This window comes from Theropithecus gelada, chromosome 1 (genome assembly GCF_003255815.1).
Source record: "Theropithecus gelada isolate Dixy chromosome 1, Tgel_1.0, whole genome shotgun sequence".
NCBI classification, from domain to species: Eukaryota; Metazoa; Chordata; class Mammalia; order Primates; family Cercopithecidae; genus Theropithecus; species Theropithecus gelada.
Genome location: NC_037668.1, coordinates 26,682,080 through 26,693,660, shown reverse-complemented (window position 1 = coordinate 26,693,660; position 11,581 = coordinate 26,682,080). Strand labels below are relative to the sequence as shown.

Genomic DNA, 11,581 nt, shown 5'->3' with positions numbered 1-11,581 from the left:
CGGGAGAATCACTTGAACCCGGGAGGCAGAGGTGCAGTGAGCTGGAGATCACACCATTGCACTCCAGCCTGGGCAACAAGAGAGAAACTCTGTCTCAAAAAAAAAAAAAAGAAAGAAAAAAAAAAAAAAAAAAAGACCGGGCATGGTGGCTCACACCTGTAATCCCAGCACTTTGGGAGGCTGAGGCAGGCGGATCACGAGGTCAGGAGATCGAGACCATCCTGGCGAACACGGTGAAACCCCGTCTCTACTGAAAATACAAAAAAATTGGCCGGGCGTGGTGGCAGGCGCCTGTAGTCCCAGCTTCTAGGGAGGCTGAGGCAGGAGAATGGCGTGAACCTGGGAGGCGGCGGAGCTTGCAGTGAGCAGAGATCGCGCCACTGCACTCCAGCCTGGGCGACAGAGCGAGACTCCGTCTCAAAAAAAAAAAAAAAAAAAGAAAGTGAGGGTCAGTCCTGTAAGACAGGATGCAATGGAGGAGCAGAAGCTCAAAGGAAGGGTCCTCTGGGAGAACCACATTTGCTCTCTTTCTCTCTTTTTTCTTTGATACAGGGTCTTGCTCTATCACTCAGGCTGGAGTAGTGCAGTGGTGCAATCACAGCTCGCTGCAGCCTTGAACTCCTGGGTTCAAGTGATTCTTCCACCTCAGCCCCGTGAGTAGCTAGAACTACAGCTGTGAGCCACCATGCCCAGCTAATTTTTGTATTTTTCATAGAAAGGGAATTTTGCCATATTGCCCAGGCTGGTCTCAAAATCCTGAACTCAACTGATACGCCTAACTCAGCCTCCCAAAGTGTTGGGATTACAGGCGTGAGCCATGATGCCAGGCCAAGAACTACATTTCAATGATCTGTTTAAGTCTATCTTTTCCACTACACAGTGAGATCCTTAAAAAATCAAGGCTTTTTGAGTTATACTATATCAGAAGCTAAAAATAATAATAATAAATAGAAGTAAAACAAACAAACAAAAAATCAAGTTTGGGAGGCCACGGCAGGAGGATCACTTGAACCCAGGAGTTTGAGACCAGCCTGGGCAACATAGTGAGACTGTCTCTTTAAAAAAAAATTTATAATAAAAAAAAATCAAGGCTTTGTCTCGGCTTCTATTTGTGCTCAAAAGTTTTCCATAGTTCTCACTAATGATCACAAAACCCCTTAAGACTAGAGTTCATTTTACAGATGAAATCCAGAGAGTGTATTGCTCCGTACACAGCCAATGGGTTTCAAAGTTGGTATTGTATTTAAACCCAGCATTATCTCATTTTGAGCCTTCACAGGCACCTCAAACTCATTATGTCTAAAGTTTGTCATCTCTACCCCTTCCCCAAAATGTGCTTCTTCCTAAGTTTTGTTTCTCATTAAATGGCACCACCCAGTGGTCCAAATTAGAAATCTGGGTGTCCTCTTGGAGTCCAATTCCCTAACTTGGCACATCCAGTCAATCTTCAAGTCCTGCTTGCCTCCTGAAAGTTCTCAAAGGTACTTTCTTCCCTCCAGTCCCTCGGTTATTACCTATTCTGCATGAGCTTCATCTTATTCCTGGATTTCTGCAGTAACTTTCTAAATAGTCTCCCTGCCTCTGGTCTTGACTACTTCAATTAGCGCTCCACATTTCCTAAAGTTCTGATCATAGCACTCTCTATTTACAGCACTTTAATGCCTTCTTCTTGCCCTGTGGATAAGACCCAAACTCTTTTAATGTGGTTTGTGGAGTCCTTCATTATTTGGTATCTGCTTACCTCTCCAGTCTCACATCTCATTCCCTTCACTCTACTGTCCAGCCTTGCGGGCCCAGTTTTAATTTCCCCAACTCCCTAATATCTTCCTCATTTCCAGACCTTTGCCCTTATGATTTCCTCTGCCTGGAACACTGTCCATCTGTTAAAAGTTAATTTTCTAGCTGGGTGTGGTGGCGCATGCCTGTAATCCCAGCTACTCGGGAGGCTGAGGCAGGAGAATCGGTTGAACCTGGGAAGTGGAAGTTGCGGTGAGCCGAGATGGTGCCATCGCACTCCAGCCTGGGCAACAACAGCAAAACTCTGTCTCAAAAAAAAAAAAAAAAAAAGGCAATTTTCAGAAAAAGGTAAAATTATGACCCTTAAACTGTTAAAGAAAAAATTATTCTGACACTTGATAAAACAGTAAGGAAGACTATTGCAATAGTCAATGAGCAGAATCAGAGTCAGTGGATGGAAGGAAAATTACATTAAGGCTGGGAGGATTCTTGCTAAACTGACCTAACAGGATCTTTCCTGAGGGGAGGTGAGGGTGATCAGATAGATCAGATATAAAGGGTGGAGAAGTGGGCAGGGAATTATCCCTAAACTGACTTGGCAGGATCCTTCCTATAACTGGCTAGCCAGGCCCAAGACAGGGTGAAAGGACAAGACCTAGCCAAAAAGAGGTCTCAGAGGAGCCTGTTGAAAGTTTGGTTAAGGAGAGGGTCTTTGTCAATACCAACATAAAAATGAACACATAGGCCAGGTGCAGTGGCTCATGCCTATAATCCCAGCACTTTGGGAGGCAAGGTGGGTGGATCACGAGGTCAGGAGTTCAAGACCAGCCTGGCCAAGATGGTGAAATCCTGTCTCCACTAAAAATACAAAAATAAGCCGGGCTTGGTGGTGGGCACCTTTAATCCCAACTACTCTGAAGGCTGAGGCAGGAGAATCGCTTGAACCCAGGAGGCGGAGGTTGCAGTGAGCTGAGATCGCACCACTGTACTCCAGCCTGGGCAACAGAGTGAGACTCTGCCTCCAAAAAAAAAAAAATCTCCTTGAAGACTGGGTATTTGGGGAAAAAAAAAAAGGTGGGGGGGAAGGAAAGGAAGAAAGGAAGAAGAGGAAGGAAGGGAAGGGAAGGGAGGAAAGAAGGAAGGAAGGAGGGAAGGAAGGAAAAAGAGAAACAAAATTAAGAGGCCTGATGCTGTGGCTGACGCCTGTAATCCCAGCGCTTTGGGAAGCCAAGGCGCGCAGATAGTTTCAGCCCAGGAGATGGAGACCAACCAGGACAACATGGCAGAACTCTGTGTCTTCAAAAAATACAATTAGCTGGATGTGCTGTTGTCCCAGCTACTCGCTGGGCTAAGGTGGGAGGATCCCTTGAGCCTAGGAGGTTGAGGCTGCAGTGAGCTGTGATCTTGGCACTGCACTCCAGCCTGGGTGACAGAGTGAAACCGTGTCACAATTTTTTTTTGAGACGGAGTCTCGCTCTGTCGCCCAGGCTGGAGTGCAGTGGCTGGATCTCAGCTCACTGCAAGCTCCGCCTCCCGGGTTCACGCCATTCTCCTGCCTCAGCCTCCCGACCAGCTGGGACTACAGGCGCCCGCCGCCTCGCCCGGCTAGCGTTTTTTTTGTATTTTTTAGTAGAGACAGGGTTTCACTGGGTTAGCCAGGATGGTCTCGATCTCCTGACCTCGTGATCCGCCCGCCTCGGCCTCCCAAAGTGCTGGGATTACAGGCTTGAGCCACCGCGCCCGGCCTACAAATTTTTAAATTAAAAAATAACAATAAAGAAAAAGACCAGGCGTGGTGGCTCACGTCTGTAATCCCAGCACTTTTGGAGGCTGAGGCAGGTGGATCACCTGAGGTCGGGAGTTCGAGAGCAGCCTGACTAACATGGAGAAACCCTGTCTCTACTAAACATACAAAATGAGCCGGGCATGGTGGCGCACGCCTGTAATGCCAGCTACTCAGGAAGGCTGAGGCAGAGGTTGCAGTGAGCTGAGATTGCACCATTGCACTCCAGCCTGGGAACCAAGAGCGAAACTCTGTCTCAAAAAAAAAAAAAAAAGAAAAGAAAAGAAAAAAGAAATTAAGAAAAAAATGAACATGTGTTGATTTCACTTAACTCATGAAGAAACTAGCAGATGTTATAATTAATACAAGAGAAAATCTAGACAACGGACATATTTATGGATCAGGAAAACAGAAATGAACATGAAAATGGAGGCCAAAACTGCTTTTTTTCCGCACAGTGTGGGGAATAGCAGGTTAATTGAACCTCTACCAGACAGGACAGAATTTGCATACAGATCAGTTACCTACATGAATTGTAAAATAACTCCCATGAAAACAGAACCTTTAAAGCAGAAGGATATGCTATAGACAAGTCCTTCAGGTTTCCCATTAGCTGTCACTTCCAGGAAGCCTTTCTAGAATCTCCACGTATGAATGAGTTGCCACTTCTAGGCCAGCATATTTATCACCTTATATTGTTTACATCCCTCCTTCCATACAAGATACACAAGACCATGGGCTTTTGGGGCAGATTCTGTGAGTTATTCAAGTCTCTGTTTCTTCAGCGTGAACATCTGCTTCTAAGGAACACAGTATGCTAGGGGTAGTGTCTGTCGTAAACATATTACATGTTAACGGAGCATCCATTTTACTCTAATATCTGAGGAAACACAATTTTACTTTAAAGAAGACGCTGCCTTTCCCTCCACATTCAATGTTTCATTGTTTTATTAACTAATCGTTTTTTATTTCCAGGCCTGCGGGATACCATGGGAATACAAAAATGCTCTAGAGCGGTCCGCGACGCTGTAGCCTGCGTGAGGAACTATTGATACTAAGTGGCAGTAGGCTGCAGGGGGTGTCACTGACACACTGGGAGAGGGCTCAGCCAACCCCCGGGTGATAACGAGGTCAGCGGAGCACCAGAAACCTGCTCACTAGCCTCTTGGTCTGTCTCGGCCCAGAGGAAAATGAATGGCTTGAGCTTCTGCTTTTACAAATCTGAGGGGCAGGAAATGAAATCCCACTAGCAGTCTGCGTAGTGGAGTTGAGCCCTCGCACCCGCTTCCCAAAGCGTCGCCTGCAACGCGTTCGAGGCGGGTAGGCTCGGGCGCAGCTCCCGCACAAGCCCCAGACCACACGGCGTCTCGGACCGGGTGCCTAGTCAGCCCGGGTGGCTCAGCCCCGAGGCCCCGCCCCGTGACGCGAGGCCCCGCCCCCGCAGCGCCCGCTTCCAAGATGGCGACAGCGATGCCTGCCCGGCTGTTGGGGTGGCGGTGACGACAGGCAGCAAAAGACCAGGTATGTTCGCTGGGGACGCGTGGGCGGGGAGGCCTGGGATAAAGGTTTGGGCATTCGAGAGAGTGAGAAGCTTTGGGTAACGCCTGGAGACGAGCCTGAGCAGGGACGGGGTCCTAGGTGGAAGTATGGACGGGGGCCGGGAGGGCTCACGTTGCAAGGTAGGGCAAAAGCAAGAGACTGGGATAGGATGGGCGTGCTCCAAAAGAGCTGGGTTTTAACCCCCTGCACAGCGCGGACCACGCCCCTTCAGGTGAGCCCTTCCAGCCACCCCTGACTGTCTCTGCCCCTGCTCTTCCTCACCCCTTCTCTTCAGCTGTAACCCTCCTCCCCACCCCCGCTAGAACAGGGGAAAGGTAGAAAAGGTGGAGGACGCCACCCCCACCCTACTCTCCGCCGAGCTTCGGGGCTGTTCGCTTACAGCCCCCAGGTGGTCACGGTCCCTGCACCTGAGGAGTTCGCACCTAGGCACATGAAGAACAGAAGGAGCCTGTTTCCTACTTCGCCCTGAGTACTCCTTAGGTCACTCCACGGTCCTGTCATGACTCTGTTGCCACTTGAACAGGTTCTTGGCCTGGGGGAAACAATGTTTCCATTAGCTGCCCTGTCCCCACTCCCCAGTCTGTCCTGTTGGGGTAGGGGTACGGGGGTGGTTAAGTATGAACCTGACACTTATCACTCCAGGGTAGCACGGGAGAGAGGCGAGGGACCTACCATCTCCTGCTCCTCCTCTTCCTTTCCAACCACTTTCCTTCACTTCCCCTGCTGGGAAACCAGTTTCACCCTGATCCTGATCTCTGGTGGTGCAGGTAGCTAGTTATCCTTTACCACTTCTGTTCCAGCTGGTCCCAGATTCGCTGCTGGAGTGCTGGATGGAGCCATTCTCTGCCCTCTGTGACATTTCCAATTTTAGATAATGCCTCACGTCTCTGTCCCCCCGGGACCCCCTGGAGCCCCCATGATCCGTAAGAAGACAGCTTGAACCTACGTGAGTCTATCTCTTCCCCTCTAAAATTGGAAGAGGGGTCTCTAGAGACCCTTCTGGAATGAACATGAGATTTGAATGATGTAAACATTTTTGGGGGTGAGGACTGACAGTAGATGGTGGGAGTGGTTTCGGGGGAGGTAGAGGAGAGTGAAACTTGGGCTGAAGTGACAGGTGGTAGGGTTACTGGTGGTTACATTCTGTTTTGTTTCCTTGCGTGACTGTGCACCTGTGTGCTCCCTTCTGTGACTTTGTTCTCTGCCTCTTTTTCCTCTTTACTCCTGGCACCACCTTCAACCCTACCTACTGACCTCTCTGCTGGCTTGCTCTCTTCCTGCCTAGCCCCAGAATTCCCCTCTCCCTCCCTAGATCTCATCCCCAGGATGTTGCGGAGGCTGCTGGAGCGGCCTTGCACGCTGGCCCTGCTTGTGGGCTCCCAGCTGGCTGTCATGATGTACCTGTCACTGGGGGGCTTCCGAAGTCTCAGTGCCCTATTTGGCCGAGATCAGGGGCCGACATTTGACTATTCTCACCCTCGTGATGTCTACAGTAACCTCAGTCACCTTCCTGGGGCCCCAGGGGGTCCTCCAGCTCCTCAAGGTCTGCCCTACTGTCCAGAACGATCTCCTCTCTTAGGTGAGTGCAGGAGGAAGGGGGTGGTGAAAGGAAGGACAAGGTGCGGGGACAGGGAGGCTTGGGGATAGGGAGGTATGGAGTGGCAGAAGTGGAACTTAGAAGAGGATCATGGACTCTGCAGGTAGGGTGAGGTTGTGATAGAGGGCTGAGGTTGAGATAGAGTGGACTCTGAATTTGGAGTTTAGACTATACTATTGGGTTTTCACTTTCTACTGCTTGCCCCTTTATGGGCTCTTCCTGCCCCAGGCTAGGAATTGTTTTCCTTGTAGATGAGCCCTGGTTTAATTAGTTGCAAGTCCTGTTCTCTCCAGCCTTCAACTATAGCTTCCAACCCTGTGAGACAGGAGAGTTATGCAACCCTAAAATAAGAAGAGAAGGCTAGGTAAGGATCCTGCACCTTCCAGCCTTTGTAGAGCTGTCCCAGTGATGGGGAATCCAAGGCATGTGAGATTTCTGAGTGAGCCCTGAGAACTAAGCCCCAGAACCAGACTGCCAGTGCCAGAGGTATTCCCAGACCCTAGTTTGATTCTTTTCTCTTTGCCTCTCTGATCCCTCTACTTGCCATTCCTTCCCAACAGTGGGTCCTGTGTCGGTGTCCTTTAGCCCAGTGCCATCACTGGCAGAGATTGTGGAGCGGAATCCCCGGGTAGAACCAGGGGGCCGGTACCGCCCTGCAGGTTGTGAGCCCCGCTCCCGAACAGCCATCATTGTGCCTCATCGTGCCCGGGAGCACCACCTGCGCCTGTTGCTCTACCACCTGCACCCCTTCTTGCAGCGCCAGCAGCTTGCTTATGGCATCTATGTCATCCACCAGGTACCCCAATCTCCACCTTTTTGACTTTCTTTCTTCTAAGGAAGCCTCAAGCACATGCCACTCCACTTTCATCTAATGGGTCCCTAGAATAATTTTAAGAGGGCCAGACTGTTAGAGTGTGGAGAAGCACCTGGCACTGTTCTTCCAAATTTGTTAGTCCCATACTTCCCCTTAATCTGCTTAGGTTATTCCCACTGTCCTACACTCTTCTGTGATTTTTCCTTTATTGAATGGCTTGTGCAGAGTTGGAATTGGACATGATAGGGCTAAAATTCTAGTTCCGTCACTTGTTAACATGTATGACTCTGAGCAAGATACTTAAACATCTAACATGAGAAAAGAGCAAAAGATAACTAATATACCACCTGTTCCACACCACACCATTGTTGGTTGCTGATTGTCAGGATTAAATGTTAGACAGCAGCATCTAAGTATCGGGCCCATATCAATACAGAAGCAAGATTTGTCAAATGACTAAGTGGAAAAATGAAAAAGATAGTCTTTCTTTTTCATTCTCCTTGCCCTCCACCCCACTTTGATTTCCCTCTTTTCACTTTTATTCTTTTTTTTTTTTTGAGATCTTACTCTGTTGCGCAGGCTGGAGTGCAGTGGCGCGATCTCGGCTCACTGCAGGCTCTGCCTCCCGGGTTTTACACCATTCTCCTGCCTCAGCCTCCCAGGTAGCTGGGACTACAGCGTGCACCATCATGCCCAGCTAATTTTTTGTATTTTTAGTAGAGATGGGGTTTCACCGTGTTAGCCAGGGTGGTCTCAATCTCCTGACCTTGTGATCCGCCTACCTTGGCCTCCCAAAGTGCTGGGATTACAGGCATGAGCCACTGTGCCTGGCCTTCACTTTTATTCTTTAGCCCCGTCTTCTTTATGCCACTACAGACATAGTCTGGTCCCCCTCCATTATCTTCCAGGCTGGAAATGGAACATTTAACAGGGCAAAACTGCTCAATGTTGGGGTGCGAGAGGCCCTGCGTGATGAAGAGTGGGACTGCCTGTTCTTGCATGATGTGGACCTCTTGCCAGAAAATGACCACAATCTGTATGTGTGTGACCCCCGGGGACCCCGCCATGTTGCTGTTGCTATGAACAAGTTTGGATACAGGTAGAGAGCATGGAAGGGTACTGGGAAACAGGGAAGCCTACCATCCTGTGGAAGGAGGAGAGTCAAGGCGATTGTGGTTGGGGATGTCTCCCCAGAAGACTTGGGGCATGCAAGGATCTTTCTCTCCCTAGCCTCCCATACCCCCAGTACTTCGGAGGAGTCTCGGCGCTTACTCCTGACCAGTACCTGAAGATGAATGGCTTCCCCAATGAATACTGGGGCTGGGGTGGTGAGGATGATGACATTGCTACCAGGTCAGACTTCCTGCCACTTCTTCCCTCCTGACCCCAGTCTGGATCCCTGTCCTCTAAGACCACCTTTGGCCATATCCCTTCAACACTAACCTTTAGCTCCCTGGTCCTGCACTGAGCCCATTCCTTTCCCTTAGTCTTTTTAGGATACCCAGAGCAGGCTTGCATGCTGCTGCCCATTGTATCTTCTGGTTAGTTTGTTCCTTCAGTCTCCTGGTTAGTTTGTTCTTGGGAGAGGACATAAGATCAATAGGAAATAGTATCGCTGGATTCCAGAACTGGAAAGGGGCCCAGAGACAGTTTAGTCTTGCCTTCTGCTAGGGTTCCAGCCAGACCACTTCCTATGGGGTTAAGACAGAGGGGCTCTGCTCTGTGTTCCCAGAATCACTTTGTAAGAGGCCTGTGCCACTGGCACAGAGCCAACTCATTTTTAGCATGTGAAACATTCTGACCTTCAGCCTCAGCTGACCCAATTTCATGTCTGTGGTATGAATATTAGGGCTTGGTATGCAGGACCAATTGCCTCTGTTCCCCCTGTGTCCTCTGTGATGACATCTCTGAATTTTCATCCTCTGTATGTGTGTGAAATACCCAGTGAATTGTAAATATACATAAGTATGCTTCTAGTTCCTTCCCAGGCCATCTGCACTCCATGCTTCTGTGTGTCAGATGTGAAGTTTGTTTCTTTTTTTTTTTTTTTTTTGAGACGGAGTCTCGCTCTGTCGTCCAGGCTGGAGTGCAGTGGCCGGATCTCAGCTCACTGCAAGCCCGGGTTTACGCCATTCTCCTGCCTCAGCTTCCTGAGTAGCTGGGACTACAGGCGCCCGCCACCTCGCCCAGCTAGGTTTTTTTGTATTTTTTTTAGTAGAGATGGGGTTTCACCGTGTTAACCAGGATGGTCTCGATCTCCTGACCTCGTGATCCGCCCGTCTCAGCCTCCCAAAGTGCTGGGATTACAGGCTTGAGCCACCGCTCCCGGCCTTGAAGTTTGTTTCTTTCAAGGTCCTGATTACCTGGCTCTATCCTTTTCTTTTCTTTCTTTCATTGTTTTTTTTTTTTTTCCCCTAGAGACAAGGTCTCGTTATTTTCCCAGGCTGGTCTTGAACTCCTGGCCTAAAGTGATCCTTCTGCCTCAGCATCCAAAAGTGCTAGGATTGCAGGTGTGAGCCACTGCACCTGGCCTACCTTTTTCTTAACATGGGGGATGTGGGAGAGAAGCTGGGGTAGCTCAGTCACTATTCTAAGAATTGCTGAGCTTGGGTCTGCAACTCCCAGGCTTTTCTTATCCTTTTAACAGAATGGCCTCTCTCGGCATCCTTCCTAGACTGCAAGGGCAGCTCCTAGGAGCCCTTTAGGAAGCCAAGGGAGTAGGTACAACCCTACCTTTGCCAACTGTTTGAAGGCCCTAGGGAGACTGGCACTGGGCCCTGAGGATTTGGATACATCCAGCTTTTATATTCTCTTCAGCCATTTTCTTCTTTCTGTTTGACTTCAGGGTTTTTTGTTTGTTTGTTTGTTTGTTTGTTTGTTTGCCTACTGAGTAATAGTAGTTTTTTTGTGTACAGAAACATTTAATCCCTTCCTTGCTTTCCTCTACTCTGGATCCCCCATGATCCCCTCACTTTTCCCATAGGGTGCGCCTGGCTGGGATGAAGATCTCTCGGCCCCCCACATCTGTAGGACACTATAAGATGGTGAAGCACCGAGGAGATAAGGGCAATGAGGAAAATCCCCACAGGTAGGAAGAAGGAAGGACTGCCTGGGAATTGTTACTGAATCCTTAGGGTTCTGTACCCCTAGCCAGGAAACTCCTAAAGGTCCCTAGATTTCTGGCTGTTCTTTTCTGGGTCTTAGTCTCCAACCTCTAACCCTCAGATTTGACCTCCTGGTCCGTACCCAGAATTCCTGGACGCAAGATGGGATGAACTCACTGACATACCAGTTGCTGGCTCGAGAGCTGGGGCCTCTTTATACCAACATCACAGCAGACATTGGGACTGACCCTCGGGGTCCTCGGGCTCCTTCTGGGCCCCGTTACCCACCTGGTTCCTCCCAAGCCTTCCGTCAAGAGATGCTGCAACGCCGGCCCCCATCCAGGCCTGGGCCTCCACCTACTGCCAACCACACAGCCCTCCGAGGTTCACACTGACTCCTCCTTCCTGTCTACCTTAATCATGAAACCGAATTCATGGGGTTGTATTCTCCCCACCCTCAGCTCCTCACTGTTCTCAGAGGGATGCGGGGGAACTGAACTCTGGTGCCGTGCTAGGGGGAAGGGGCCTCTCCTCACTGCTGGACTGGAGCTGGGCTCCCGTAGACCTGAAGGGTCCCTCTCTCTAGGGTCTCCTGTGGGGGTTATGACTGTGAATCCTTGATGTCATGATTTTATGTGACGATTCCTGGGAGTCCCTGCCGTTAGGGTAGGAGCAGGGCTGGACCCCAAGCCCCTTCCTCTTCCATAAAGAGAAGAGTGATCTGGCTTCTCCTGGGACCTCTGTGAATATTTATTCTATTTATGGTTCCCGGGAAGTTGTTTGGTGAAGGAAGCCCCTCCCCGGGCATTTTCTGCCCATGCTGGAATAGCTCCCCCTTCTGGTCCTGGCTCAGAGGGCTGGGATTTTGATATATTTTCTAATAAAGGACTTTGTCTTGCATCTGCTCTTACTTTCTGCATCCCAGGCACAATTTGCCTCTTTGCTCCCCCGCATTCTTATGCTTATAGGTGATAGAACAGCCAGAC

The 11,581-nt window shown here is 49.7% G+C and overlaps 1 protein-coding gene across 3 annotated transcripts; it reads left to right on the top strand.

Moving 5' to 3' along the window:
* The first annotated feature begins 4,495 nt into the window (after window positions 1-4,495).
* Window positions 4,496-11,495, top strand: B4GALT3 (beta-1,4-galactosyltransferase 3). Of its 3 annotated transcripts, none has more exons than XM_025381290.1 (8): window positions 4,496-5,041; window positions 5,952-6,026; window positions 6,372-6,659; window positions 7,238-7,473; window positions 8,400-8,590; window positions 8,722-8,844; window positions 10,475-10,579; window positions 10,717-11,495. In XM_025381290.1, the coding sequence occupies exons 3-8, from the start codon at window positions 6,407-6,409 to the stop codon at window positions 10,988-10,990; spliced, it is 1,182 nt and encodes a 393-aa protein (XP_025237075.1). In that variant the 5' UTR covers window positions 4,496-5,041; window positions 5,952-6,026; window positions 6,372-6,406; the 3' UTR covers window positions 10,991-11,495. The 3 variants fall into 3 exon arrangements, with proteins under 3 accessions (XP_025237075.1, XP_025237073.1, XP_025237074.1); XM_025381288.1 differs by having other exon boundaries at window positions 5,881-6,026; window positions 6,393-6,659; XM_025381289.1 differs by having other exon boundaries at window positions 5,881-6,026.
* Window positions 11,496-11,581: the final 86 nt, after the last annotated feature.